General features: G+C 41.0%; 1 protein-coding gene across 1 annotated transcript in view; it reads left to right on the forward strand.

Annotated features, from left to right (window-relative positions):
- Positions 1-25,430, forward strand: part of LOC308098605 (uncharacterized protein) — a gene marked incomplete at its 5' end in the record, with an annotated part of 41,703 nt that overhangs the window by 11,953 nt on the left and 4,320 nt on the right. The window contains 14 exons of the mRNA XM_080447015.1: positions 1,156-1,275; positions 1,545-1,678; positions 1,804-1,848; positions 2,096-2,144; positions 3,928-4,032; positions 4,250-4,378; positions 4,786-4,928; positions 6,753-6,821; positions 7,712-7,851; positions 9,012-9,120; positions 10,805-10,879; positions 11,619-11,762; positions 11,943-12,161; positions 12,299-12,533. Of these exons, the coding sequence (XP_080303141.1) occupies positions 1,156-1,275; positions 1,545-1,678; positions 1,804-1,848; positions 2,096-2,144; positions 3,928-4,032; positions 4,250-4,378; positions 4,786-4,928; positions 6,753-6,821; positions 7,712-7,851; positions 9,012-9,120; positions 10,805-10,879; positions 11,619-11,762; positions 11,943-12,041 (1,361 nt within the window). The 3' untranslated portion in view covers positions 12,042-12,161; positions 12,299-12,533. The remainder of the gene's footprint in view (positions 1-1,155; positions 1,276-1,544; positions 1,679-1,803; positions 1,849-2,095; positions 2,145-3,927; positions 4,033-4,249; positions 4,379-4,785; positions 4,929-6,752; positions 6,822-7,711; positions 7,852-9,011; positions 9,121-10,804; positions 10,880-11,618; positions 11,763-11,942; positions 12,162-12,298; positions 12,534-25,430) is intronic.

Genomic DNA, 25,430 nt, shown 5'->3' on the forward strand with positions numbered 1-25,430 from the left:
GCTGTTTGATAGTTCCTATTTTTTGCCATACCTTTTGAACGGTTTGTCACACAGACTTGTGAGTCGCGTCACTTGATTCGGTTGAGAGTCCTTATCCTTCATTGGAGTTACATAACCCCGCCATGATATGCGTTTAGTAAAATATGATCCTATTCATTCTTTTAATTAATGATAAAGTGGGTTATGTATCTAGGGCTTCTAACAGCCATAACTCCGGTTCCCAGTATCGAACACCTACAAAACTTCGTAGGTACACTTAGATGGCCAATAGGGACAGGCTGAAAGCCCCGCCGCCTCTGTGTTCCTATAGGCTTGGCATTAAACAGCCAACTCCAGTTCCCCGCATGCTAAACTTCTGAAACTTGCTAGATGCACTTAGACTGCCAATAGGGACAAGTAATCGCTCGGGGCAGGTAAGCTGTAATCGCTTAAGCTATGTAGCCTAACTTTTCAGCTTTACTGTTGCACCCGTATACTATAGGCCTTCTTTGGTTTTACTTGGCTACTAAGAACCCAGAAGGGGTGGTCACAGTCACATGGTCAGATATAGCTGAGACATGGATATGAAGAATATACTCCAAAGAAAGTAATACATTCCAAATGTATCAGCCAGGAAGAAAACATAGCATAGCAACTTGTGCATTTGTGAACTTGAATGTAGAATCTTTGCACCGTGTGTAGGCTACTGGTCTTACATTTACATAGAAGCTGGTTGTACCACCCACAATTGTAAACAACCAACAACACATTTTTATCTACTGTACACTCAAAACATTGTCACTGTCCGGGTCTGTGTGATTCTACTAAAAGGAACCTAAACTTGAATGATTTAACTTTAAAACACTTTTGGAGTCACTTTAACATCTAGTCAGACTTTTGTGTGCACCCTGGACAGTTTTTAAGTAGCTTGATTTAATATTTAGATATCTAATATTCATTTTATCAGACACTCCCCCTTCCAATAAAAACCCATTGTAACTTAAAACTTAATTTTAACCATCTTTGACTAATTGAAAACACATCCTTGTTTTTGGTGACTGATACTGTCCTTTCTGGTAGATGTTATAAAGTGAAATATCCCTTTAATATCAAGTGTAAGCCTGGGTCCAGTTCCAGGGCAAGACAATGTAAACCCCTCTTGCGTTCATTGTCCAGGTTCACCTCTGAAGAAAGGAGATAAGAAGGACATCTGGACTTGGGCCCTCTATAAGGTCCAGATCCCAGTCACCTGTGGGGACAAAGAGGGGATGCTGAACAGAGCCAAGCTGGCTAAAGGTAAGCGATGGTGTTTAATATGTGATATCAAATATTCATTCATATTATGACTGTTTCCTACTAAACACTTAACAATACTAGACGTTCAGAAACTCAAGGTCTGACACGTTCTCAAATTCAACAAAGATAAGAGGAATGTTTGATGTGATCTTAGTTTTTTCAGAAAACTAAGATCTGATGCAATCTCACATTTGATTTTAAGTGGTTAAGACCACCTAATAGAATCAGTTACAATATTGTTGTTGTTTATTTTTGCTGTTTAAACTTAGGCGAGAAGTGCATTGTGGTGCAGAACCAGTGGTTTACTCCCCCTGCGTTTGAGGAGTTTGCTGGGAGGAAGGCCTCCAAGAACTGGAAGCTTACCATCCGATGCCAGAACACCTCCTTGAGCAAACTCCTAAAGGTTTGGAATGAACAGAATTTTATTATAGGTTAAATGCAAATGATAGTCATATTCTCACCTCAGCAATTCTAAACCTCCTCACAAAACATGTTTTGTTTTGTTTCTTGTTCTGAAACCTGTGTCAGGATGAACAACTGACATGTCCAGGCTACAATAAAGGTACAACAAAGGTATACAAAATTGTTACTGCTGATAATAGATTCTTCTTCTTCTTCTTCTTCTTCTTCTTCTTCTTCTTCTTCTTCTTCTTCTTCTTCTTCTTCTTCTTCTTCTTCTTCTTCTTCTTCTTCTTCTTCTTCTTCTTCTTCTTCTTATTATGTTATTTGCAAACACATTTTCTCTGTATTGTATCCCTGTTTTGTGTTATGTTAACCCTGCCCCTTACTCATTACGTTTTTTCTTTCTTTCCATTGCTAGACCAGGAAGTCACTGTTACCCCTCAATCAATCAGAAGATTCAGACACAGGTTTGTTAAGTCTTTATTTACCTGATGAGTACATTGTTGTACATTATCATTTATTTTGTGAGGCATACTATGATTCCTGTGTTGAGAGTAAGGAGAGGGGTGTGGGGGTCGGTCATTAAAGTATATCTTATCTTATATAACAAAATATAACAAAACAAAATATTTTACTGCTCCTAGCAGAAGTTCAGGAGCAGGACCACCTCCAATTCAGTTACCTCCACCTCCTATCAAGCAACCTCCAATCAGGTCACCTAAAACAAGTGTTAAATAGCTCTATATTCTGATAGTACTTATTGCTATAGAGTGTTTGTTCAGTATTAGGAGTCTCCTTGTCTCGTCTGTTTCATTTCCAATTTTATCCAACCAGGACAGAGAACTCAATCAGGATACAGATTAAACAAGTGAAATTGGAAGTGATGACACTAAAGAAATGAGCAGACAAAATTGGAACTGGAACACTATACAAATTAAGCTTAAAAATGTGTACTTTCTCCTGATTGGCTGAGATTTTGACACCTACCGAAACATTTATTTTCTGTTTATTAAAGAGCTGTTACTGAAAAAACACTCTATAGCAATGATTACTATCAGAATATAGTATTTTAACCTTTTAACAAAATACTTTTTGTTTTAACCAGAAAATATCACTTACCCTACCTTTAATTAATGAATTAATAACCAATCGAAACCTCGACTCACATTTGCCATGGACACTGACGAGTGACGACGCAGTCATAGATCTCTAGCTGTCCGACGAGGACATCTTGGTCCAACTCCAAGCTCACCAGAGTTATACCAGGAATCGTTAGACGCTGATACACTGGAGCACAGGGCTGTTTTTGAGGTGCCAGATACACCCAGAGCTGTCCAAACACGGCCTAGATGCAGCCATTGACAAATACCTGACAGGTGAAAGCATGGCTACAAAGGTGATCAAAAGAGTTAACCAGAGAACCAGATTTATGGGCAGAGTTTCCTCTTTTGTCAACATGAATGCCCTCTGCCCCTTTTTGACTATACTTGCACCTCTTGGTACTCCAACATCGCAATGTCACTGAAGACTAAGCTTCAAACCTCCCAAAACAAACTGATTCGACTACTTCTCAGACTGGGGCCCATTCTCCCACTCATTTTACCAGCCTAGGCTGGCTCAGGGTAGAAGACAGGGTTAAACAACTAAAAATGTGATTGGTCTTCAAAATTGTAAATGCATTGCCCGAAATGCCCCCTATACCCGCATATCTGACTAAATACCTCCAAAAAGTTAGCGACACCCACAATCATAAAACTAGAGGGAGCGTTAACAACGATCTGGTACCACCCACCCATAAAAAAAACATGGTAAAATTCTCCTTCTACAGCACTGCCACCCAGGTTTGGAATAGTCTAACCCCATCCCTCAAGAAATGCAGTTCGCTGGGCTCATTTAAAACAGCCCTGAAAATTCACCTTTCAGGAGGCCAAAAAAGGAGGTAGTACCATCTTCCCGTTAGACAGACGACCTCCCCCTCATTGTTGTACATAGAGTATAGCATCGTGTTTTTCAGCATTTTTGGGGATTTTTGTTTGTACATACAGTATAGTGTTATTTTTTCTGTATGTTTGTGTTGATATTTGAACTGTTGGTGCCACTATATATGACTATGAAATGAATACCAATGACCTCAATGGAAACAAGACCGCAAGGACTTTTTTGAAAGGACTTAAGCGAGTATTTTAAATGTACTGTGCTGTTTTAATTTTTTTTGCCTAATAAAATATTCAATCAATCAAAACCATGCAGCGGGCATGGCTTCTGCCATCAACATTCCGCCAAACTCATCCCTCCGTTACCCGCAACAGCAGTACCTTTCACCAGCCAGCACCTCCGATTCACCTCCAAATTCAGGTACTGCATCGCAGACTGCCACTGTTGCTGCTGTTAATATTAATATTAATGATCATAATAATGTAATTAGAGATGAAAAGAAGAAAAAGAACATACCTTTTACATGTTTTTATAGATGTTATTACTTTCCCAGGTCACCTGCAATGGTAAATGTTGTGGTGAAGTTTCGTTTTCTCATGATGAAGTTCTCCTAAACAGTAAATCTGTCTACCTGCAGGTGAAGGAGACCAAGAGCAAAGTAGTGATGAGGAACCAGGTTGCAGCCATGACACTGGTGACAAGAGAGTCTTCAATGTTACGTGTGGAACCCTAACTGGCACATTATACAAACATCGATTTGCATCAGGTGTGTGTTTGTTTGTGTGAGGGAGAGAGGCAGTGTACTGTGAAGAAAATATGATCATAATATATAAAATAATGTTTTATAATGTATTATAATCAACTGCTCCAGTGGAGTTGCTCAGTGGCAGCTAGTATAAGACTGTGGTTGTGCTGGGAGGCTCACAGGTGTAAGTGTGTGAAGAATTGTCCACACAAGGAACGATAACTATAAATATAATGATAACTGTCGTTTTAAAAGAAGTTCACACCACATCTATAATGATGACAATGGTGAACTATATCGTTGTGATCACTTTCAGATAATTTACACCCGCTCAGACTGTAACGTGACGTCAATGACAAAGCTAATGAATTACTGATGATCAATAAGCTCATTGACATGTCCACCCTGCTCCCATTGTCCCCTATCAGGGACATGTGGGAAGAGTATCCGTACAGAGAAGCACTGGTGTAGTCCAGTGGAGTTTGTGCGCGAGGCACTGGAGCAGCCAGACGCTCCCTGGAGGAAAGAGATCCAATGGGAGGGGAAACCACTCAGTGTCCTAATTGGAGAGGTGTGTTTGTGAATGGGTGTGTTTGTTGTCTCCGCCAGGCCGAAAGGCATGGCGAGAGAGTATGTTTTCGCCCCTGTTCGTGGGCCTGTTATAGCGCCACCAGGAGGCCGATTTGTGCAAAACCCATTTTTCCCCATTACTCCTACAGTTTTTAACCAAACCTCATGCAAATCGGTACACAGTATCTCTATAGTCATGTGATCAACCCTGATCTGTCCGATTTCCCATATTCCATCCTCATTGGCTAAGTTTACCATCCAAAGTTTGCAGGATTGGTCCGTTTTGAACAAACTGCCTCAAATCATGAACGCAGCTTGCCATTTCCATAAAACTGCACACGCACATTCCCACTAGGCCGAGGAAGAAATGGCACTTAAAACTTTTCACATCAGCCTCATGGTGGCGCTATAACAGGCCGATTTGCATTTTTAACTATAACTGCACCGATCTGCGTCAAACTTTGCACGCCTACTCCCTAGAGGCCAAGGAAAAACATCTGCACTGCATTTTTCACATCTGCTTTTTACAGCGCCACCAGGAGGCCGACTTATGTCAAATACATTTTTGGATATTAATCCTTCAGATTTTATCCAAACATCACGCAAATCGGTACACAGTATCTCTATAGTCATGTGATCAAGACGCATCTGTCCGATATTTCATATTCCATCCTGATTGACTAAGGTTGACTTCCAAAGTTTGCAGGATTGGTCCGTTTTGAACAAAATGTCTGAAATCATGAAGGCGGTGTGCGATTTCCGTGAAAATTTGCACGCACATTCCCACTAGGCCGAGGAAGAAATGCCACCCTTTTCACATTGGCCTATTATAGCGTGTGTGTGTGTGTGCGTGCGTGCGTGCGTGCGTGCGTGCGTGCGTGCGTGCGTGCGTGCGTGCGTGCGTGCGTGCGTGCGTGCGTGCGTGCGTGCGTGCGTGCGTGCGTGCGTGCGTGCGTTAGGCGTGGTTGGTGTTTATGTTCAGTGGTATTTCAGGATTTTAACATACTTATCGTCTCTGTTGGGTGGATGTCTAAAACCGTGGATGTCTAAAACCGTTACTTTTCAGGAAATGGAAAAAATAACCTGTGTTCCAGTGGATTCAACATAGTTATTTACTCACAGGCTCTTGTTGATACTTTTCATTGGTTCAATATGTATAAATTCCACAGACACACTTAACCACTTTCACATTCAATATTCAAAAATAGCAGATATACAAGCTCACAACACATTGCGAATGCGACACGTTGTGAGCTTGTACGTCTACTTTTGCAAAAGTTTTGTAGTATTTTAAATATATATACACTTTTTTTAATAATGTTGATTTTTAGTGTGTGTGTGTGTGTGTGTGTGTGTGTGTTAGAGGCCTTCAGATGGCTGGTCTCTCAAAGAGAAGAGCCAAACAGCTAGCAAAATATTGCTCAGTGTCAGCTATCATTGGCAGTCGTGCTATTTGGAGACGGCGCTGCTATCTGTACCCTTAAGCTGTATACTGCCTGTTTGGCCCTACGTGTGTATAACTGTAACTGTGATTGCCTTTGTCGGCACGTATGCCGTAGTAACCCACAATGTCAAATTGCACTACCAGTATTTGTGTCCTTTAGACCTTGTGTTTATGTGGACATAAATAAAGAATTTAAATGTGTGTGTGTGTGTGTGTGTGTGTGTGTGTGTGTGTGTGTGTGTGTGTGTGTGTGTGTGTGTGTGTGTGTGTGTGTGTGTGTGTGTGTGTGTGTGTGTGTGTGTGCGTGTGTGTGAGACAGACATAGGTAGGGAACAATTAGGCGTGAAGTCAAGATGGAATGTTTTTATCTGTCTATTTCAGACCAACGTCTTGCGTATCCACTCAGTTCTGTGTGACTGCAGTCTGTGCAGACCAGAAGCCAAAGACCTGGTAAGTTGTTTGTATTGTTGTGAATTTAGCTGCATTAGAAGAGATAGAAGATCAGATTTGCACACAATATGATTTATAATAACATATGTCATGTGACCTGGTGTAGTAAAATCAGCTGGATGTTGCTGAAAACACATTTGTACAACAAATGCTCACTGTAAAACTCTAATAAGCATAGGAGCAGAGTTCAGTAGGTGGCGAGATCTGTGGGAGCAGGTTGAGTTTAAGAGCTTTTTAAAAAACATTAATTTCACCTTTTCACCTTACCAGGAATAGTCCCAAATCTCTTTTGCAAGGGAGTCCTGGCCAAAAGAACAGCACACAAAGTTTCACATAAAAAATAGCACAAAATCATAAAGCATAAAATCCAAAAAACAGAACAGATTTATGACGTTCAAATGCCAGGACATGAGCAGACAGTGATTAAGTAGTCCCTTATGCTATTTTAAAAAACGGCTTGCGTTGTTTGTACTGGACACAACAAGGTGTGTGTAACATTGTGACCATTAGCTGTCTAAATTTAGATTTTCTTCATCCTTTTGATTGAATTATTGAATGATTCTGGAGTAGAAATGCAATGCAGCTCAGATGAACGCATCGCTAATGTTGTGCAGTCGACTTAGAACAGAAGACATGCTGAAATACAAAACCCATGTCTTCCAATACTAACTCTGAAAACAGAATCAAACTTTGCAAGCAATTCTAAGCCTAACACTCATTCTGACTTGAGCCCAAATTCTTGCAATATAGGAGCAAGCAAGCAAGCTAGCTGTAGGCTAATCGGTGTCTGGTCTAAAATCTCTAAAACTCCCTTACCAGTGGACAAAAATACCACTAACACATTGTACATGATGCTAAGATGAAATGATCCCTCTTCTGTGCCCTGGCAGGAAGATCAGGAGAATGATGATGAGTGCTTCATCTGCAGGAGTGATATACAGGAAAAGGGGGAGAAGGTGGTGTGCGATGTTTGTCCTCGCACTTTCCACCAGAGATGTCACCTTCCTAATGTGGATGATGAGATGTTGAGGTGAGCTACAAGAAGGACATTAGTTATAGCACAATGTTGTTACTCTCAATTAATTAAGCACTTCAACCTGATGTCCCTATTTTGGGCATATCATTATATTTGATTATGTATATTACAAAAATAGCCATCTAAAGCCGCACCCGTTAACCATTACTCGTGATTTTCTACCCATTACCCGTGAATTACGGATAAGGGAGCTGGCACTGTCCCTAAACTCTATTCTGCACCTGCTATACCCGCTCTGCATTATGCCGACTCCGTTATTTGCGGATGGAAGTGTGGTCGTGGGTGTGTTGTTGCTATATCCCCAAAATAGCTATTCTGCCCACACACCTTTGGGAAAGCGCACAGCGGACTCTAAAACCACCCGCTGTGCCAACTTGGTCTGGTAGAGCGCACAGTCTGCAATAGATTCCTGGTGACGGCCAGGACACACAGCGCGGCACCTCTCTCTACTAGGATATTATTGTCAACAAATCTCGTGATTCTAATTTTCCTATAATCAGCAAAAGGTAGGGTGTCAATTCCTTGTGTCAATTGTGTTTATATAAGATGATAGTCTATTCAAAGAAGACAATTTGTGCGTCGTGTAATGCAATGCTCTCCAAATTACACACGTCAGTTTTATTCATCGATTACGCAGGAAATAATGAACTGATTACAAAAATTGAAAATTCTCTCTAATCAGTAACGTGTAGGTGATACTTATGTCTATCAAATGTGGTTTTATTGAAAGGCAATCAAAGTCCAGATCTTAGAAACAAAGCATCTGGGGTATGTTTTCCATGTAAAATCCCCACGGTGCGGCTGCAGAGCTGAAGAGGTGTTGCCAGCATTTGCGAGAGAAATAAGAAACCAGGTCTATGAAAACAAGCCCAAAAGAAGCAACTATAATAGACCACATGAGCACTTCAAACCTATATATGTCGTCTATTAAACAATGTGCATATTTATACGCCTTGTGAGAGCTTGTAGAGCGCCTATTCTTCCTTTTCGTTGTATGACTAAAGTATATAGGGTTTAATTGGTTAAAAGAACCAAAAAGGAATTGGAATGTGGCTGAGATTGAGCATATACGCATCTTAAAGGGAACGCTGGTGTGAACATAGTGGTGTGTTTTCTTGTTCTTTGTCCAACTGTGAGTGTGTCTGTTTTTTCAGGGACGGTAGTGGGTGGTATTGTACGTTCTGTGTGTGGAAAGTGTATGAATATCGTGACCAAACAACTCATAAAACAGTCCTGTCAAGTAAAATATCCAGTCATATGCTGGTGAGTATATTCTGTCTCTGTCTGGACTTTTCAATATTTTCCATAATTTAGTCATTATTTCATTTACGCCAATTCTCAATTTCCCCCACAAGTATAATCCCTGTCACTGCTACTGCTAACCCCCACAGTGCTTATGTGGGAAGGTGTTGATGAGCATGCGTCTCCTCCAATACACATGATGTCAACTGTTTAATGTGTGTATAGTCCCTGCTACTGCCATCCCCTACTGTTTGGTCTGGGGAAACTCTGGGAGGGCGTAACGCATGGGGAGGAACACGCACGCACCTGCTGAACAGGTGCCTTAACCAACCTGTAGGAGGCGCGAGTGTAGCGACAGAGATCACCCTTAGTCAGGGGGTATTAAAAAAATCTTGGAATAAATTCCTTACCAAAAAAAATCTTCACCAATGTGTTTGTAAAGGTGTCTAGTAACACATCTCCCAAAGACTGAAATGCAGTTTCCCTAGGAGAATTTGTGACAGCTCTGAAAGTTGGGGTACCCACTATAACCTTATGAGGGGAAAAAAATCAAAATGTAATTCTGTTTTAAGTAGCATGTGAGGGGTCAAACTAGGGTGTTTTTATGATTCTGAATCCATTGCAAGCATTTGTTTTGCACCAAAACCACTCCTTGGGCTAAAAACGGCCATAGCCATCCTTTTCCACGTATACTTTTTGTGTAAAAAGACATACGATACGATACGATAATACTTTATTGTCAGTTCACACTGAAATTTGTCTTGCGACCCAGCAGCCATGTATGCAACAATAAACAGTACACACATTTGACATGACACAAGAAAACAAAACAAAATACATACATAAAGACATAGAAAGACAAGAGCAGTGTCCACCTCTCAGCCTACCCCTGGCCTATAACTACTGATTAAGCCTCAGTGTCGTCTGATGGACAAAGGACCTCTTCAGTTTGACCTTATTGTATGTAGGAACACTGTATCTCCTTCCTGAAGGCAGCAACCTATATTCTCCATACAAAGCATGGCTAGTGATATTCCTTGCCAACCTTATCATACTGTCATTATACGTAGTTGTATAGAGCCTCTGAAGTGGTTGTCCAACAATCTTTGAACAAATGTTCAGTTGCTGACCATTGAGATTGGGCCGTTTTTAGCCCAAGGAGTGGTTTTGGTGCAAAACAAATGCTTGCAATGGATTCAGAATCATAAAAACACCCTAGTTTGACCCCTGGTGGGTACCCCAACTTTCAGCAGCTGTCAAAAATTCCCCTAGGGAAACTGCATTTCAGTCTTTATGAGATGTGTTACTAGACACCTTTACAAACACATTGGTGAAGAAATTTCTTGATAATGAATTTATTCCAAGATTTTACATTATTCTGATAATATTCCCTGACTACCTCCCTGCCTGGAGTATTCAAATCAATAGTCTCTGTGGTGTTGGGCACTGGGCAGGAACTTTTCCTGAGCCACCCCAACACCGCCCGTCTGATATTTCTATCTGCCTTTCAACCATGTCATGCATGACTATGTGTCTTCCTGCCCTATCAACAACATTGTATATACAGTATTTCTGTCTGTGTCTGATCTATCTTATGTGCTTTACAATGCCTCCTCTCTGTCTGTGTCACCCAAATTAGTCTACCTAAAACACGTTCCATTCCGTTCCCATTCTCTTACCCATAACTCTGTTGTCACTCTTGCAGGAATGTCAGTATCTGCTCCTCACTCTGTACAGGGAAGACAGGGATAAAAGCTTCGCTACAGATCCAACTATCCATGTAAGTATCTCCTTCTCATAGGGAAGCTTTGTTTTATTATTTATTAATTTGGGGTGGACAGGGGTGACGAGCCATTATAGGTAAATACACTTATGTTACATGGGCTTCCTCAGTGAACATATAGCGGCTGACAAAGAAGTCAAATCTCCTGCTAATGGAAATAGATGGCTGTAAGGAGACATTTCCATAGTCATAATCGTCATTTTTAAATGGTCGCCTCTTCTCTGTCTTTTTTTTTTTTTTTTTTTTTATCCCGCGATTTTTGTAACCCATTTCTTTCACCCGGTGCCAATTTCCTAAGTGATCCTGGGCGCTATACCAGCCCTACACCAGCACTACACCAGTCCCCCACAGTAGGGAGGCCAGGGCCGAGCTCATGCTTCCTTCAATGCATGAGAGCCAACTGACCTTCTTGTCACCTGACAGGGGGGAGTTTCCCTGGTTGGACGTAGCGCGTGGAAGGAACACGTTATTCCAACCAGTTCCCTTCCCCTCCATCAGGCGCCCCGGCTGTCATGGGGGAGGCGGTATTTCTTCTCTGTCTTTTAATGTAGACTGCCTCCCTAGCCGGGGGGTATTGTATAGTCACTGAAGGATGGCCATTTATTTTTGGGACGAAAGTGTTGGACCGACCGACACTTTCATCCTTAGAACCCTAACGCTAGTGGGGATAACAATAACAGAACAGTGTGCTGACTTCCAAATGAGAGCATCATCTGTCTCTCCCTGTCACCACCAGGTGAGAGACTACACAACTGTGGTCAAGTTTCCTATGTGGCTGGACAAGGTAGCTGAGAAACTCCAGCAGAACTGCTACCAGATTGTTAGTCACTTTGAGTCTGATGTCATGCTCATCTTCACCAATTGGGCCACATTCAACAGGGTAAGAGAAAGTACCATGTTAACATCAACTCAAGTGTTGGTACAGTTAATAACATTATACTTCACTCTTCTAAGTACAGCAGTGCTTCAATGAGAGGTTTTTCTCCTGGTGAATGGTCATGATTTTTTAAATGTCTGCAAGTATTATGTGACATTAATGAGTTGTTTTATGGTTTTGCAGAATAATGCAGAGTTCCGGAATTTAGGCAACAGTCTGAAGGAGTTATTTGACAGTGAGTTTACGAAAGTATTCCGCATCCAACAGGACAACGCTCAGTGATCAGGCTGGCTTCATGGGAGCTGTACCCAGTAACCAAACTGAGGAGGCACGTGCCGTACAGAAACATTTGTTATCTAACTTGTCTTGGATGAACAAAGTTCACAGTTGTGCCTTCATCAGGTCATGATGAATGTAATTATAAGGTAGATTATAAATCACCCACTATCATGGGCCAATTGTGTTTGAATAGATGCTTGGCCAAACCGGATGCACTGTAGAGGATTCTAACCCATAGGTACTTTACTCCTGCGCAGGAGGTCATGATGAATGTAATTATAAGGTAGATAATAAATCACCCACTAGCCGACCTTGCACTTTCTTATGTTTTAGCTCACTACATCCTTACTGGATGTAGGTATATAGCATTATTTTCTAGACCTTTTTTCTCACAATTTAGTCAGTATGCCAATTAATTCCTCCCCACACATTTCTGTGTTACCACTGCTCTACTACCTCACCTGCCAGTGAAGAGCCCCCACCAGGAGGACGATAGTGCCTTTGCCCTGCTCCTCCTGTTCAACATTCCCAGCCCATAGTATGTGCAATGACAAAAATCATCCTCCCCACCTCCCTCGATCATGGGCCAATTGTGTTTGAATAGATGCTTAGCCAAACCGGATGCACTGTAGAGGATTCTAACCCATAGGTACTTTACTCCTGCGCAACCCGAGCGGTGAGGCCCCTTCAAAGATTATATCCTACTTTATCCAGCAGCACAGACAGACCTGTGGCCCAGCGCTCAAGTTATAAAGGACTTTGATTTAGAAGCTGTGTCCGCAGAAAGCATTTTATTAGCGGAGGAGCGCTTTGATTATAATGTCCATAGCGCTCAGACACAGTGTTTATGTTATATAACTTTATTCATTGTAAAATTAGTGATTTCTGTGTCAGACCACAGGAAAAGAAGTTGGCATGATGATATGGCATCAGCTAAAGGAGATCCTAATGAACTAATAATAGCTAATAATGATATAAACCTGCTGGTGAAGGTCGGTATAGCTACATCTATTCCTGGTCTCTCCAGGGCATATAGGTTCTTCTCAATTGTTATTTTCCCATTTTTGCATTCCTCACTTTACTCTTCCTTGCATCTTTGTTCCTAACTGCGTTGTGGCAATAATAACTGTAGGCTAAATTAATATTGCTGTTTATTATACATTTTAATGGGGGCTATTAAAAGTGGCATTTGACATTCTCACGGACAAATGCAGCCACCTTCTGGTGGTAGACTGTGTAGCAGCCTCTGACTGCATGCATTTCATTGAAACAGCCATGTCCTGCCACATTTGTTTTTAAATAGTGAAAGTCAATCGTGTATGGTCACTATAGTTTGGACACTTTTTAATAGCCGTTTGAAAAATTGGATACCGCCCAAACCTATTATCAGTTAACTTACATGGACATGTTTATCAATGTTGTTGTGTTGCTCTTCAGGTGAAATTATGAAGAGCTAATTTACAAAATAATCAATTTTGAGGAGACAAAAATTATATGTTACCAAAATCAGTTCTAATTCTGTTCAATTGAGAGAATCCGTTTTTAAACTAAGCAGTGTAAATGTTTTAATTTTTTCATTAGAATAAGCATGTATCTATTGGCCAAGTATGATTACATTTATACATTTTGTTTTGTTTTTGAATACATAGCACAGCAATTTTCTAACTGTTATCTAATCTATCACTTGTTTTAAACAGTTTATTTTGTATTTTGTACTGTTGTCTGTTGCACTGTTGTCTGTTATGTTTCTTTGAGTGTAGAATGGAAACAAAAAGTAAGTGTCTGATCCATTTGCTGTTTTTAACCTGTTGTACTGCTGCTGTACTTCTAAAAATGTAAATAAAATATATTCAATCAATCAATCAATCCTACAGCACAAATAGTGTCAGAGCATGTTGATGTTCCTGTATAAACATGTCTAGTCAGTAAGAGTATATGAGTGAAACATATATGCAGCAGTGAAAGAAAAGGTGTATGAAAGTGAGTAAATGTACACCTACTGCACAGTATAATGCATGAATGTAATTATTTGTCCCCACCCACTTAAAAGTCATTTGATTATGTGCATGTGAACTGAGCTATGTAATTGTCTCCGCCAGGCCGAAAGGCATGGCGAGAGAGTATGTTTTTGCCCCTGTCCGTCCGTCCGTGTGTCCGTGTGTCCGTCCGTCCGTGTGTCCTGTCTGTGTGTTACCACCAAATCTCCGGCACCGTTGGCCCGGTCGCTGCGAAACTGTGCACACACACTCCCTGGATGCCAATTCAGAACCTCTGCCTCAAATCTTTCACATGGGCCTGTTATAGCGCCACCAGGAGGCCGATTTGTGCAAAACTCATTTTTTCCCATTATTCCTACAGTTTTTAACCAAACCTCATGCAAATCGGTACACAGTATCTCTATAGTCATGTGATCAACCCTGATCTGTCCGATTTCCCATATTCCATCCTCATTGGCTAAGGTTACCATCCAAAGTTTGCAGGATTGGTCCGTTTTGAACAAACTGCCTCAAATCATGAACGCAGCTTTCCATTTGCATAAAATTGCACACGCACATTCCCACTAGGCCGAGGAAGAAATGGCACTTAAAACTTTTCACATCAGCCTCATGGTGGCGCTATAACAGGCCGATTTGCATTTTTAACTATAACTGCACCGATCTGCGTGAAACTTTGCACGCCTACTCCCTAGAGGCCAAGGAAAAACATCTGCACTGCATTTTTCACATCTGCTTTTTACAGCGCCACCAGGAGGCCGACTTATGTCAAATACATTTTTGGATATTAATCCTTCAGATTTTATCCAAACATCACACAAATCGGTACACAGTATCTCTATAGTCATGTGATCAAGACGCATCTGTCCGATATTTCATATTCCATCCTGATTGGCTAAGGTTGACTTCCAAAGTTTGCAGGATTGGTCCGTTTTGAACAAAATGTCTGAAATCATGAACGCTGCGTGCGATTTCCGTGAAAACTTGCACGCACATTCCCACTAGGCCGAGGAAGAAATGCCACCCTTTTCACATTGGCCTATTAAGCGCCACCAGGAGGCCACAATAACTTACCTGACCTGGCGGAGACCTGTGCTCCGAGGAGCACTTTTTCTAGTTTATATTCTCTTTGTCGACGAGAATGCAACTGCGTTTGTGTTGGGCTGCAGCCAGGACTCGTCTGCGCCTGCGCCCTGTGAGGAGAGTAGTGCTGCATACACTGGAGGAGAAGCCTGCACTCTGGCTGACTCACAGCCAGCAGCCACGACCAGCACTATACTACTGTGTGAGTTGGCCATCTATTTGAATAACTACCAGTGGTGGAAGAAGTACTCAGATATTTTACTTAAGTAAAAGTAGCAATAACATTATATAGAAATACTCTGTTAAAAGTAAAAGGCCTCAAAATATACTTAAAGTACCAAAAGTAAAAGTACTAAAATATTTGAAAATAGCAGATCTACAAGCTCCCAACGCGTCGCGAGCTTGTAGATTGGCTCATTTCAAACAGCCTATGCATAAAATAGGGCTAAAGTGGTAAATGTATGTATGTATAATATAATAATTTATATCAGCAAAGTAAAGTAACTAGTAGCTAATTTTTTCAATAATCGTAGTGGAGTAAAAGTACAATATTTGCCTCTGAGATGTAGTGGAGTAGAAGAAAAATAACTGAAAATGGAAATACCCCAGTAAAGTAAAACAAATACCTCAAAATTGTACTTAGGTGGGTTTTCAGCCTGCGGCGAAAGATGGGCAGTGACTCTACTGTCCTGACATCAGTGGGAAGTTCATTCCACCACTGTGGGGCCAGAACAGAAAAAAGTCGTGACCGTGTAGATCGGCCAGAAGGACCCTTGAGTGACGAGGCAATCAGTCGCCCCGAGGTGGCAGACCGAAGTGGTCGGGCAGGGGTGTAGGCATCGACCATAGCCCGGAGGTAAGAAGGAGCTGTTCCTTTCACTGCCCTATAGGCTAGCACCAGGGTTTTAAACTGGATGCGAGCCGCTACGGGGAGCCAGTGTAGAGAACGGAGAAGGATAGTTGTGTGGGAGAACTTGGGGCGGTTGAACACCAGACGAGCCGCAGCTTTCTGAACAAGCTCCAGAGGTCTGATGGCAGATGCCGCAGCACCAGCAAGGAGGTAGTTGCAGTAGTCCAGGCGGGAGATGACAAGAGCCTGGATGAGCACCTGGGCTGCCTTCTCCGTGAGGAAGGGGCGAATCCTCCTGATGTTGTAGAGGAGGAATCTGCAGGACCGTGTCACTGATGCGATGTTTGCCGAGAACGACAGTTGATCGTCCATGGTCACACCCAGATTCTTCGCAGTCCGAGTTGACGTCACCACAGCATTATCAATGGTGATGGCCATGTCTCGGTGCGGTACTACAGTATAACGATAATAATCATGTGATGGTAGGTGGTGGTTAATATAAGCTTAATGAACTATATTGTTTTATAAAGTAAATTATGTTACATTAAATGTTACTCATAATAAATTATTAACAATTATGTTATGAGTGAACATCATAAAAGCTACTTTTCACTTTCACAGTTTTTAACTTAACTTTGTAATATTTCTGAAACCCCTGTAGCAGCAGAGAAGACCTTCGCCCCCAGCTCAGACTTCTGTTCCAAGGCTGTGATGTATCTGATCGAGGCCGTAGGACGCCGCTGGGGGCCGTACGAGACAAGGGAATGCTCACAGCTCTTCCAGAGCGTCCAGGAGGAGATGGCGGCCAAAGGACACGTACTTCCTGTTGAAAAGATCCGCCGCAAATGGAACAATCTCATTGTCACCTACAAGAGAGTGAAGGACCGCAGCCGCGAGACGGGACATGCTAAGACGTCCTGGGAGTTCTTCGATGTAGGTGCTAAGCTCAGGGGACAATTTCCCAATACACAATATTTCCCCATTGCTAGGAAAAATATAGTAATTATGAAAATAGACGTACAAATATTTTTGTCAGCGTTATGGATACAATAAATAAGAAACTGTGATCAGTCTGGTTATGAAATTGAAATCTGTATCAGATGTATCCATGTCTGTATGCTAAATGCTAAAACTAACCCGCACAGTGCTAGAATTATTCCATTGGACACCTTTGATGTCTGTGCAATCTTTTTCATTTTATTATTATTATTTCATTAAAATTATATTTTATTTTTGCCACAGACATACAAAATAAGTAATCAATATTTTTTTTTTTACCAGTTGGTCTATTGTTCCAAATATCATACATTGTACATCACAACCAGTAGCGTATGGTGGGTTCTAACGTGGACCGGGCCAGATTCTTAACCCCACCCGCGAGCCCCCAGGGCTCGCGCAACGATGGCTGATGGGGCAGTCGTCGCCGCTGGCACGGTGATGAGCGCTGGTGTCCTGGCACTGCTGCTGTCCTCCTTTGCTGGCGTCTTAACCCTTTTTTTTAATGGCCACCCATTAACAATTCGGCCGAATGCAAATAAGCCCGATTTGGAAACAAAGGCGAATTTCTGTGGTTGGCTACAACAGAATAGGGTTAGGGGATGCTAATGTTGTTATGTTGATTTTTTGTTTTTTTCCCCTGGGGAAGCAGGGTTTTACAGACCGGGTGTAACTGCCATAATGGGTTGTAATTTGTTACATTTTTCATTTCTATACGTAATATCATTTATTTGTCCTAAACTTTGGTCTATCATGTATTTGTAGCACCGGAAGGTCTAATTGTCTTTATCAAGCCGGAACACTTTATAAGGTCTGGTTTCATGCAGATTCACAAGCGTGTTACACTGATACACTTCCGCTCACTAAGGAGCGTATTGTTTGAGCGTGTGCGGGACGGAATAAGGTACTTGTCTTTGCTTTATAAATGTGTACATTTACGTTCCTATCATGCGTCGTCTTTATGTTGATTTTATGTATTTTGTTCCAGTTGTGCGTTGCTGTTGCCGACCATGGATTCGCTCTCTCATTCCCTTTGGTTTATGTGCAGTCAGCGAGGTGTGTTTGTGTTTCAGTCATGTGTTTGTTACATTCATGTTGTTTATACTTTAATGTTCCATTATTTATGTGTGTGTATTGTTTATGCTTTGTTTGTACAGTTTTACGTTGTTGGATTGTTTGCCAGTAAGAGTGCAATAAATCTACCAGTATGAAGAACAACCTGAGTCGTTTATGGGACCAAAGGCAGTGATAAACTCCCACATAAGTTTGGCACGGTTATTTTGTTTTTAGTTTTTGCATTTAAGGTTAACAGTTTTTGTTTGCACTTAAGGTTCTCTTGGTAAACAGAAACCTGTTTTTGACTGCTTAAGGCAGAATAAGTGTCAAAGGTCAAGGTTATTTTTATGAAATGTATTTTTTGTATTGTACACATGATTTGAACGAAGGTTGTACAAATTAGGTTTGTTTATTGTACAGATTAATTGGAAAGGAAAGGTTACTGCTTGAAGCAGTGTTCTTGAATTTCAAAAGGAAATGTAAAATATTTTATTTAAAGTTTAAGGTAAAAGAAATCTAAAAATGTAAGATTTGGTGGGAGAGTTACTGCCAGAGTAATCATTTTTATTTCTTATTTTTGCTCTTATTTAATATAATTATTTATGCCCATTATCCATGCCCATTTTGTTGAGTCGCTTTATTTGAAGTAGTATTTTTTACCGGAAATTAAGTTAAATGTCCGGAACTCCTTATAAGGGAGGCTGGGACACGGACACGTTAGTGGTTGCACTTCCTCCCTTGAGGTGAGACAGGGAGAGTGTGAGACAGTTGTGTTGCTGTTGTGAGTGTCGTGGGCACAAGGACTCATTCCCTTCTTACAAGTCTATATGCAGCCAGCAAGTTCGACTGTCACTCCCTCCAGTAGTCATAAACGACACAGTGGTTCTGCATACTGTTGGTGATATTTGAGCCGTAAGAGTGCTGAAATAAACTATCAGTATGCAGAACCACTGTGTCGTTTATGACTACTGGAGGGAGTGACACCGGGCCATGGCCTCGGTGGCCCCAATGACGATACGCCCTTGATCACAACTATGCAAGGTCTAAGACTTTCTCATCATGATAGAAGATTTCTCATCAAGATATCACCGTAATGGAAAGAAACCACAACTATCAAAGCTACCATACCAATCAAAAAAAAAAAAGTTTTTGATTGGTAAGGTACAACTGGTAGAATCTCCTGCTGACCTCAACTAACACTGTCCTCTGAAAAGCCAGAAATCTCTACAATAAGACCCTGGTGTGTCGATCACATCCACAGGTGTGTTGTTGATGGTTCCAGAGGCCTTTTCACAGTGCATAGTGACTCTTTTGAGCTTCATGTCTGCTTTAAACACCTCTTGTCCCGGTATGGTGTTCCCACTTGAACTCTTCCCTGATTGATTGATTAGTAAAATAAACAACTTTATTGGGAGTTTTTTTCTGTGTTCTTTTCTGTCTCAAATACATTTTCCTTTCTTTTCTAAAGGCCAAATCTCCCTAAATGCGTTCCAATAACTATTTTATTGTGTTATGCAAGGACAATGAATAGCCCTAGCTATTTGCATTTAATTATTATATAGCGTTTCTTATGGAGTGTATGTATAGGTTTTGCCTGGGCGTTTCCGTATTGTTAGTCTGATCTTTGGAATTAATTAGTCACCAAGTCTATTCAACCTCTGTTTACCGTCTGACTCATGGAACATGTCCAGAGCCTGTGTGTGCGGAGGGGAGGGAGTTGGAACTTGGGTGCTTATCTTCAGACCTATTGTAATGGTAGTCTGTGTATAGATGTATAATACCCTTAACCGGCCCAACTGGTCTTTGCCCAAGCACCCGTGCCGTGTAGCGTGCCTGCTAATGTTGACTGGGCAAAGCAGAATCTGAAATGGGTGGTTTACCTTAACCAAAGAAAATCACTTACCCTACCTTTAATATTGTAATTGTAAACAGAAAGTTCCACCACGTCTCCAAATGGACCCGTTGGATTTTCTCGAGGAGTTTAGCGACAAACAACTACAGGAATTCTTCCGCCACAACAAGACAGAGATCTTATTATCTATCATGGAGGAACCACGCACATTCATCAGGAAGCTCAGGGATCACGACCTGATAAGAGAAGTCAAATACAAGGTGACATGTAGCCCCATAACTGCCAGAGTATAAACACAATCTACCCCCTTCCCTGCCATAGAAAATACATTGCAAAAATAGGTAAAATGTGAATTTTGTCTCCGTTTATTTTTTAACATTGAAGTGAATGGAGCAGAAAATCTTCGAATCGCGTTATCTCCTGCTCCCTTTGTGATAAACGAAAAATTTAAAAAGTAAAAAAAAAAAAAATTTATTCTTATTTTTATTTATTTTTCAAAATCTCGTTTTTCTCGTCGATGGCTGGCTGAGCCATGCAGAGAAAAACGAGAAATCTCGTCAATGGCAGGTAAAGAGTTAAGTACCTCTCACTCCGCGGCTAGGTGACATGTTGAATCCATGTAGTTCATACGTCAGCTTCCGTCTCTTAGTACAATGGTTCGCAACCTGTGGGTCTGGCCCATAGGTCGGAGAATTAGAACCACTGGGCTAGTCTATATTTATTCACAACAATATCTCTGATTGGAATCTGCTATCGTGGAGGGTGAGGTTCCAAACAGGGCTATCACAAAACACATGCAAATTATAATAAAACTAAATCCGCAATGTCTGCACATACGATTACTAGGACAATAATGTGCAGAGTATCTGTGTGTGTGGATCAGTTGTAGCCTACCTGTACAGACCATTACCACCCACTGTTGCCAGATTTTGTGAGAGAAATAAGAAAACATTTTTTACAGAATAGGTTCCCAGATTGGTTCATGACAAGTAAAACAAAACACATGTTGTTTATATCAATATTATATTATTAGTGATGTATCATCATTTTATACAATACTACTCTCTCGTATATTGTGTGTGCAGAAGCTGATTGATATGCAGAGAAATACTGAAAAAATGAAAACTGGCCTCGATGACGAACTGGTCTGGCTGGAGCAACAGGGACCATGGCACATTCGACGGTTCTGGAAATGTGTATTTAAGGATAGCATGCTCAGCCACTACTCGAAACTACTAATGCTACGGAACAGCCTCATGAAAGGTCAGTTCAGTCTACACATGATGATTATGAAAACTGATGATGATGATAATACTACAGGATGTTATTTGCTTCATACTTCTTCTCATCTGTATAGTGAGTGAAAAGAAACGAGGGAAAAAGCTGAGGAAGAGGGAGAGAACTGGAAGTATACCTGGTGAGGAGGTGAAGAGTGAAACAAAACAAGGGAGAAAGCAGAGGAAGAGGCAGAGAACTGGAAGTATACCTGGTGAGGAGGAACAGCCAGGAACGTCTTCGTCATCCACCACAGGACAGAGGAAGAGGAAGAAGCCAAATTATAGTAAATACACTCCTTGCCCATTACACGATAACACACTCACTGCTATGATGTGTATTATTACACTATAACACACTCACTGCTATGATACCATTATAGGATGATGTACTGTATTAATACACTATAACACACTCACTGCTATGATACCATTATAGGATGATGTACTGTATTATTACACTATAACCAGTGGTGTAAAGTTTACACCAGGACTGTTTGGTTAGTTTAAAAGGGACCGTGGTCTGCTTACTCCTTTGGTCCGGTTCGTTTGGAGTGGTGTGAACACGCTTTCGAACCCTGGTGAGGATCAAACAAGCTAACCACGATCCGCATGAAAAGTGTGAACTCTGTCTGCTTTCAAACTAACCACGGTCCGGTTCGTTACGGGTGTGAACGCAATCGGACTTTGTAGAGGACCAAATATAGGAATATATAGGAATTTAACATTTAATTTTATACCACCCACAATTGTAAACAACCAACAACACATTTACTGTACACTCAAAACATTGTCACTGTCCGGGTCTGTGTGATTCTACTAAAAGGAAGCTAAACTTGAATGATTTCACTTTAAAACACTTTTGGAGTCACTTTAACATCTAGTCAGACTTTTGTGTTTTTAAGTTGATTGATTTAATATTTCGATATTTAATATTCATTTTATCAGACACGCCCCTTCCAATAAAAACCCATTGTAACCCATTGTAACCATGTTAGACTCATTGAAAACACACATCCTTGTTTCTGGTGATACTGTCCTTCCGAGTAGATGTGTTAAAGTGAAATACCCCTTTAATATCAAGTGTGCCTGGGTCCAGTTGGGTAAGAAAATGTAAACCCCTCTTGTGTTCATTGTCCAGGTTCACCTGCACCTCTGAAGAAGGGAGATAAGAAGGACATCTGGACTAGGGCCCTCTATAAGGTCCAGATCCCAGTCACCTGTGGGGACAAAGAGGGGATTCTGGACAGAGCCAAGCTGAAAAACAGTATGGTGTTGAATATGTGATATGAAATATTCATTCATATTATGACTGTTTCCTTATACACTTAACAATACTAGACGTTCAGAAACCCAAGGCCTGACATGTTCTGAAATTCAACAAAGATAAGAGGATGAGCAATCGTGAATGTTTGATGTGACGAGTACCATCCATATACAGGACTTTCAGAAAACTAAGATCTGATGCAATCTCACATTTGACGGAAATAGCAGATTTTAAGTGGTTACGACCGCCTAATAGAAATTAGTTACAATATTCTATTGTAACTGTTTTCGAGCGGTGTAGCCGCTCCTATAAGTGGGTTTGGGACCCATCCGTGGTGAAAAATTGTCTTTCGCTGTACTGTGATTGGCTGATTGGTATTCAGACCCTTTGCTCAGTACTGTGATTGGCTAGCGAGACGCATGATGAAATTAATAACTCATAAATAGCACCACTCACTTAAAAAAAAAAACTTTTTAAAAAAAAGTGAGCTTCCATCACTGTGATGACCACTGTTGTTTTTAAATAGCACCGCTCACTTCACACTGGGTGTGATTTTCGGGCATATGTGAGGTTTGGATATTTGCACACCAAATCCTGCGCTGTGATTGGCCACAAATGTACCCCCCTAACCCTGCACCGTGATTGGCCAATCACAGTCTATTCAGGACTGTGATTGGCTAGGGAAACATGACACATGTGCATAGCCCTATAAATAGGACCATAACTTAAAAAAAAACATAAATTTGTTTTTTTTAAGTTATGGTTTCTTCCATCACTTCTTCCATCACTTCTTCCATCACTGTGATGACCACTGTGACCACACCGCCCACTTCACACTGGGTGTGATTTTTTTTTAATATGTTTAAACTTAGGCGAGAAATGCATTGTGGTGAAGAACCAGTGGTTTACTCCCTCTGGGTTTGAGGAGTTTGCTGGGAAGAAGGCCTACAGGAACTGGAAGTTTAGCATCCGATGCCAGGACACCACCCTGAGCGAACTCCTACAGGTTTGGAGTGAACAGAATTTTATGTTAAATGATAGTCATAATTCTCACCTCAGCCATTTTAACGTAACTCCTCACAAAACATTTTTTTGTTTTTTTTTCTGAAACCTGTGTCAGGATGGACACCTGACATGTCCAGGCTACAAAAGAGCGAGAACAAAGGTATACGAAAATATTACTGCTGATAATATATTATTATTATTATATTATTTGCAAACACATTTTCTCTGTATTGTATCCCTGTTTTGTGTTATGTTAACCCTTTCTTTCTTTCCATTGCTTGCCCAAGAAGTCACCGTTTCCTCGCAATCGTTTGGAAGACTCAGACACAGGTTTGTTAAGTCTTTACCTGATGAGTACATTATTGTACACTATCATTTATTTGGTGAGGCATACTATGATTCCTGTGTTGAGAATAAGGAGAGGGGTGTGGGGGTCGGTCATTAAAGTATATCTTATATTATATAACAAAGTATAACAATATATTACATTTATACAAAGTATTTCATTGGTTTAAAAAGGCTTCATTGCGTCTGGCTGGTGAATGGGTAAAGTTCCTGCTCACCACCGCGGAGACTGGAGTTTGATTTATCTGCGGTGCCTACAGCTTACTCCAATGAACACAATGGGCTGTGTTTGCAGGAGGGAAGCTGGTAGGGGATTAGCATTACATCTGTACTATTTTACAGATGCATACAGCAGTCCTCTCCACTCCTGCTCCAGTAATGCAACTTGCAGCTATCTCTGCTATGATTTTGTTATCATAGCAGTGAGTGTATACTGAGGATTTGACTGCTTAATGTAGGATGGCTGCTTGTTATATTAGCTCGATGTGTGATGGGCTACGTATCTCTACTATTTCTGCAGGTGAAGGAGACCAAGAGCAAAGTAGTGATGAGGAACCAGGTTGCAGCCATGACACTGGTGACAAGAGAGTCTTCAATGTTACATGTGGAGCCAAAACTGGCACATTATACAAACATCGATTTGCATCAGGTGTGTGTTTGTTTGTGTGTGTGTGTGAGGGAGAGAGGTAGTGTACTGTGAAGAAAATATGATCGTAATATATAAAATAATGTATTATAATCAACTGCTCCAGTGGAGTTGATTGACTGTGGTTGTGCTGGGAGGCTCACATGTGTGGAAGTGTGTAAAGGATTGTCCACACAAAGAACGATAACTATAAATATAATTATAACTGTCGTTTTAAAAGTAGTTCGCACCATATATATAATGATGACAATGGTGAACGATATCATTGTGATCACTTTCAGATCATAAATGATAGAAACACTGATGTCAACGTTCAACATATCACATTCAACACATCACTCATGTTCAACATGTAAACAGAACGTTATTGTTCATCAGTGTGGATGCTCACATTATTATCCATATAGTTATCTTATCATTCTTATGGTGGACGGCCCTTAACTGTACGATAGTGAACCTGTTGAAAAAGAGAGATTTGTGCACAGCAAACATGATACAGTTGTTGTGATAATCAAAAGCTGGTGATGAGTAGATGGGGTACTGCACTCTCTAATGTTGGGTGTGGGTGCATATGTGTATATTTATGCATATATGCATGTATTGTACATTATGACGTACGGTACATGTGGAAGTACTAATCATGTGGTCAATTTAATCTCCAAAATAAAGTGCAGCACTTTACACCCGCTCAGACTGTAACATCTATAGTCAAAGCTAATGAATTACTGATGAACAATAAGCTCATTGACATGTCCACCCTGCTCCCATTGTCCCCTATCAGGGACATGTGGGAAGAGTATCCGTACAGAGGAGCGCTGGTATAGTCCAGTGGAGTTTGTGCGCGAGGCACTGGAGCAGCCAGACGCTCTCTGGAAGAAAGAGATCCAATGGGAGGGGAAACCACTAAGTGTCCTAATAGGAAAGGTGTGTTTGTGAATGGGTGTGTTTGTTGTATCTGTTCTGTTCTAACGTGTGTGTGTGTGTGTGTGTGTGTGTGTGTGTGTGTGTGTGTGTGTGTGTGTGT

The sequence above is a fragment of the Gymnoscopelus braueri genome (genome assembly GCF_963280865.1).
Source record: "Gymnoscopelus braueri genome assembly, chromosome: 13".
Taxonomy (NCBI): Eukaryota; Metazoa; Chordata; class Actinopteri; order Myctophiformes; family Myctophidae; genus Gymnoscopelus; species Gymnoscopelus braueri.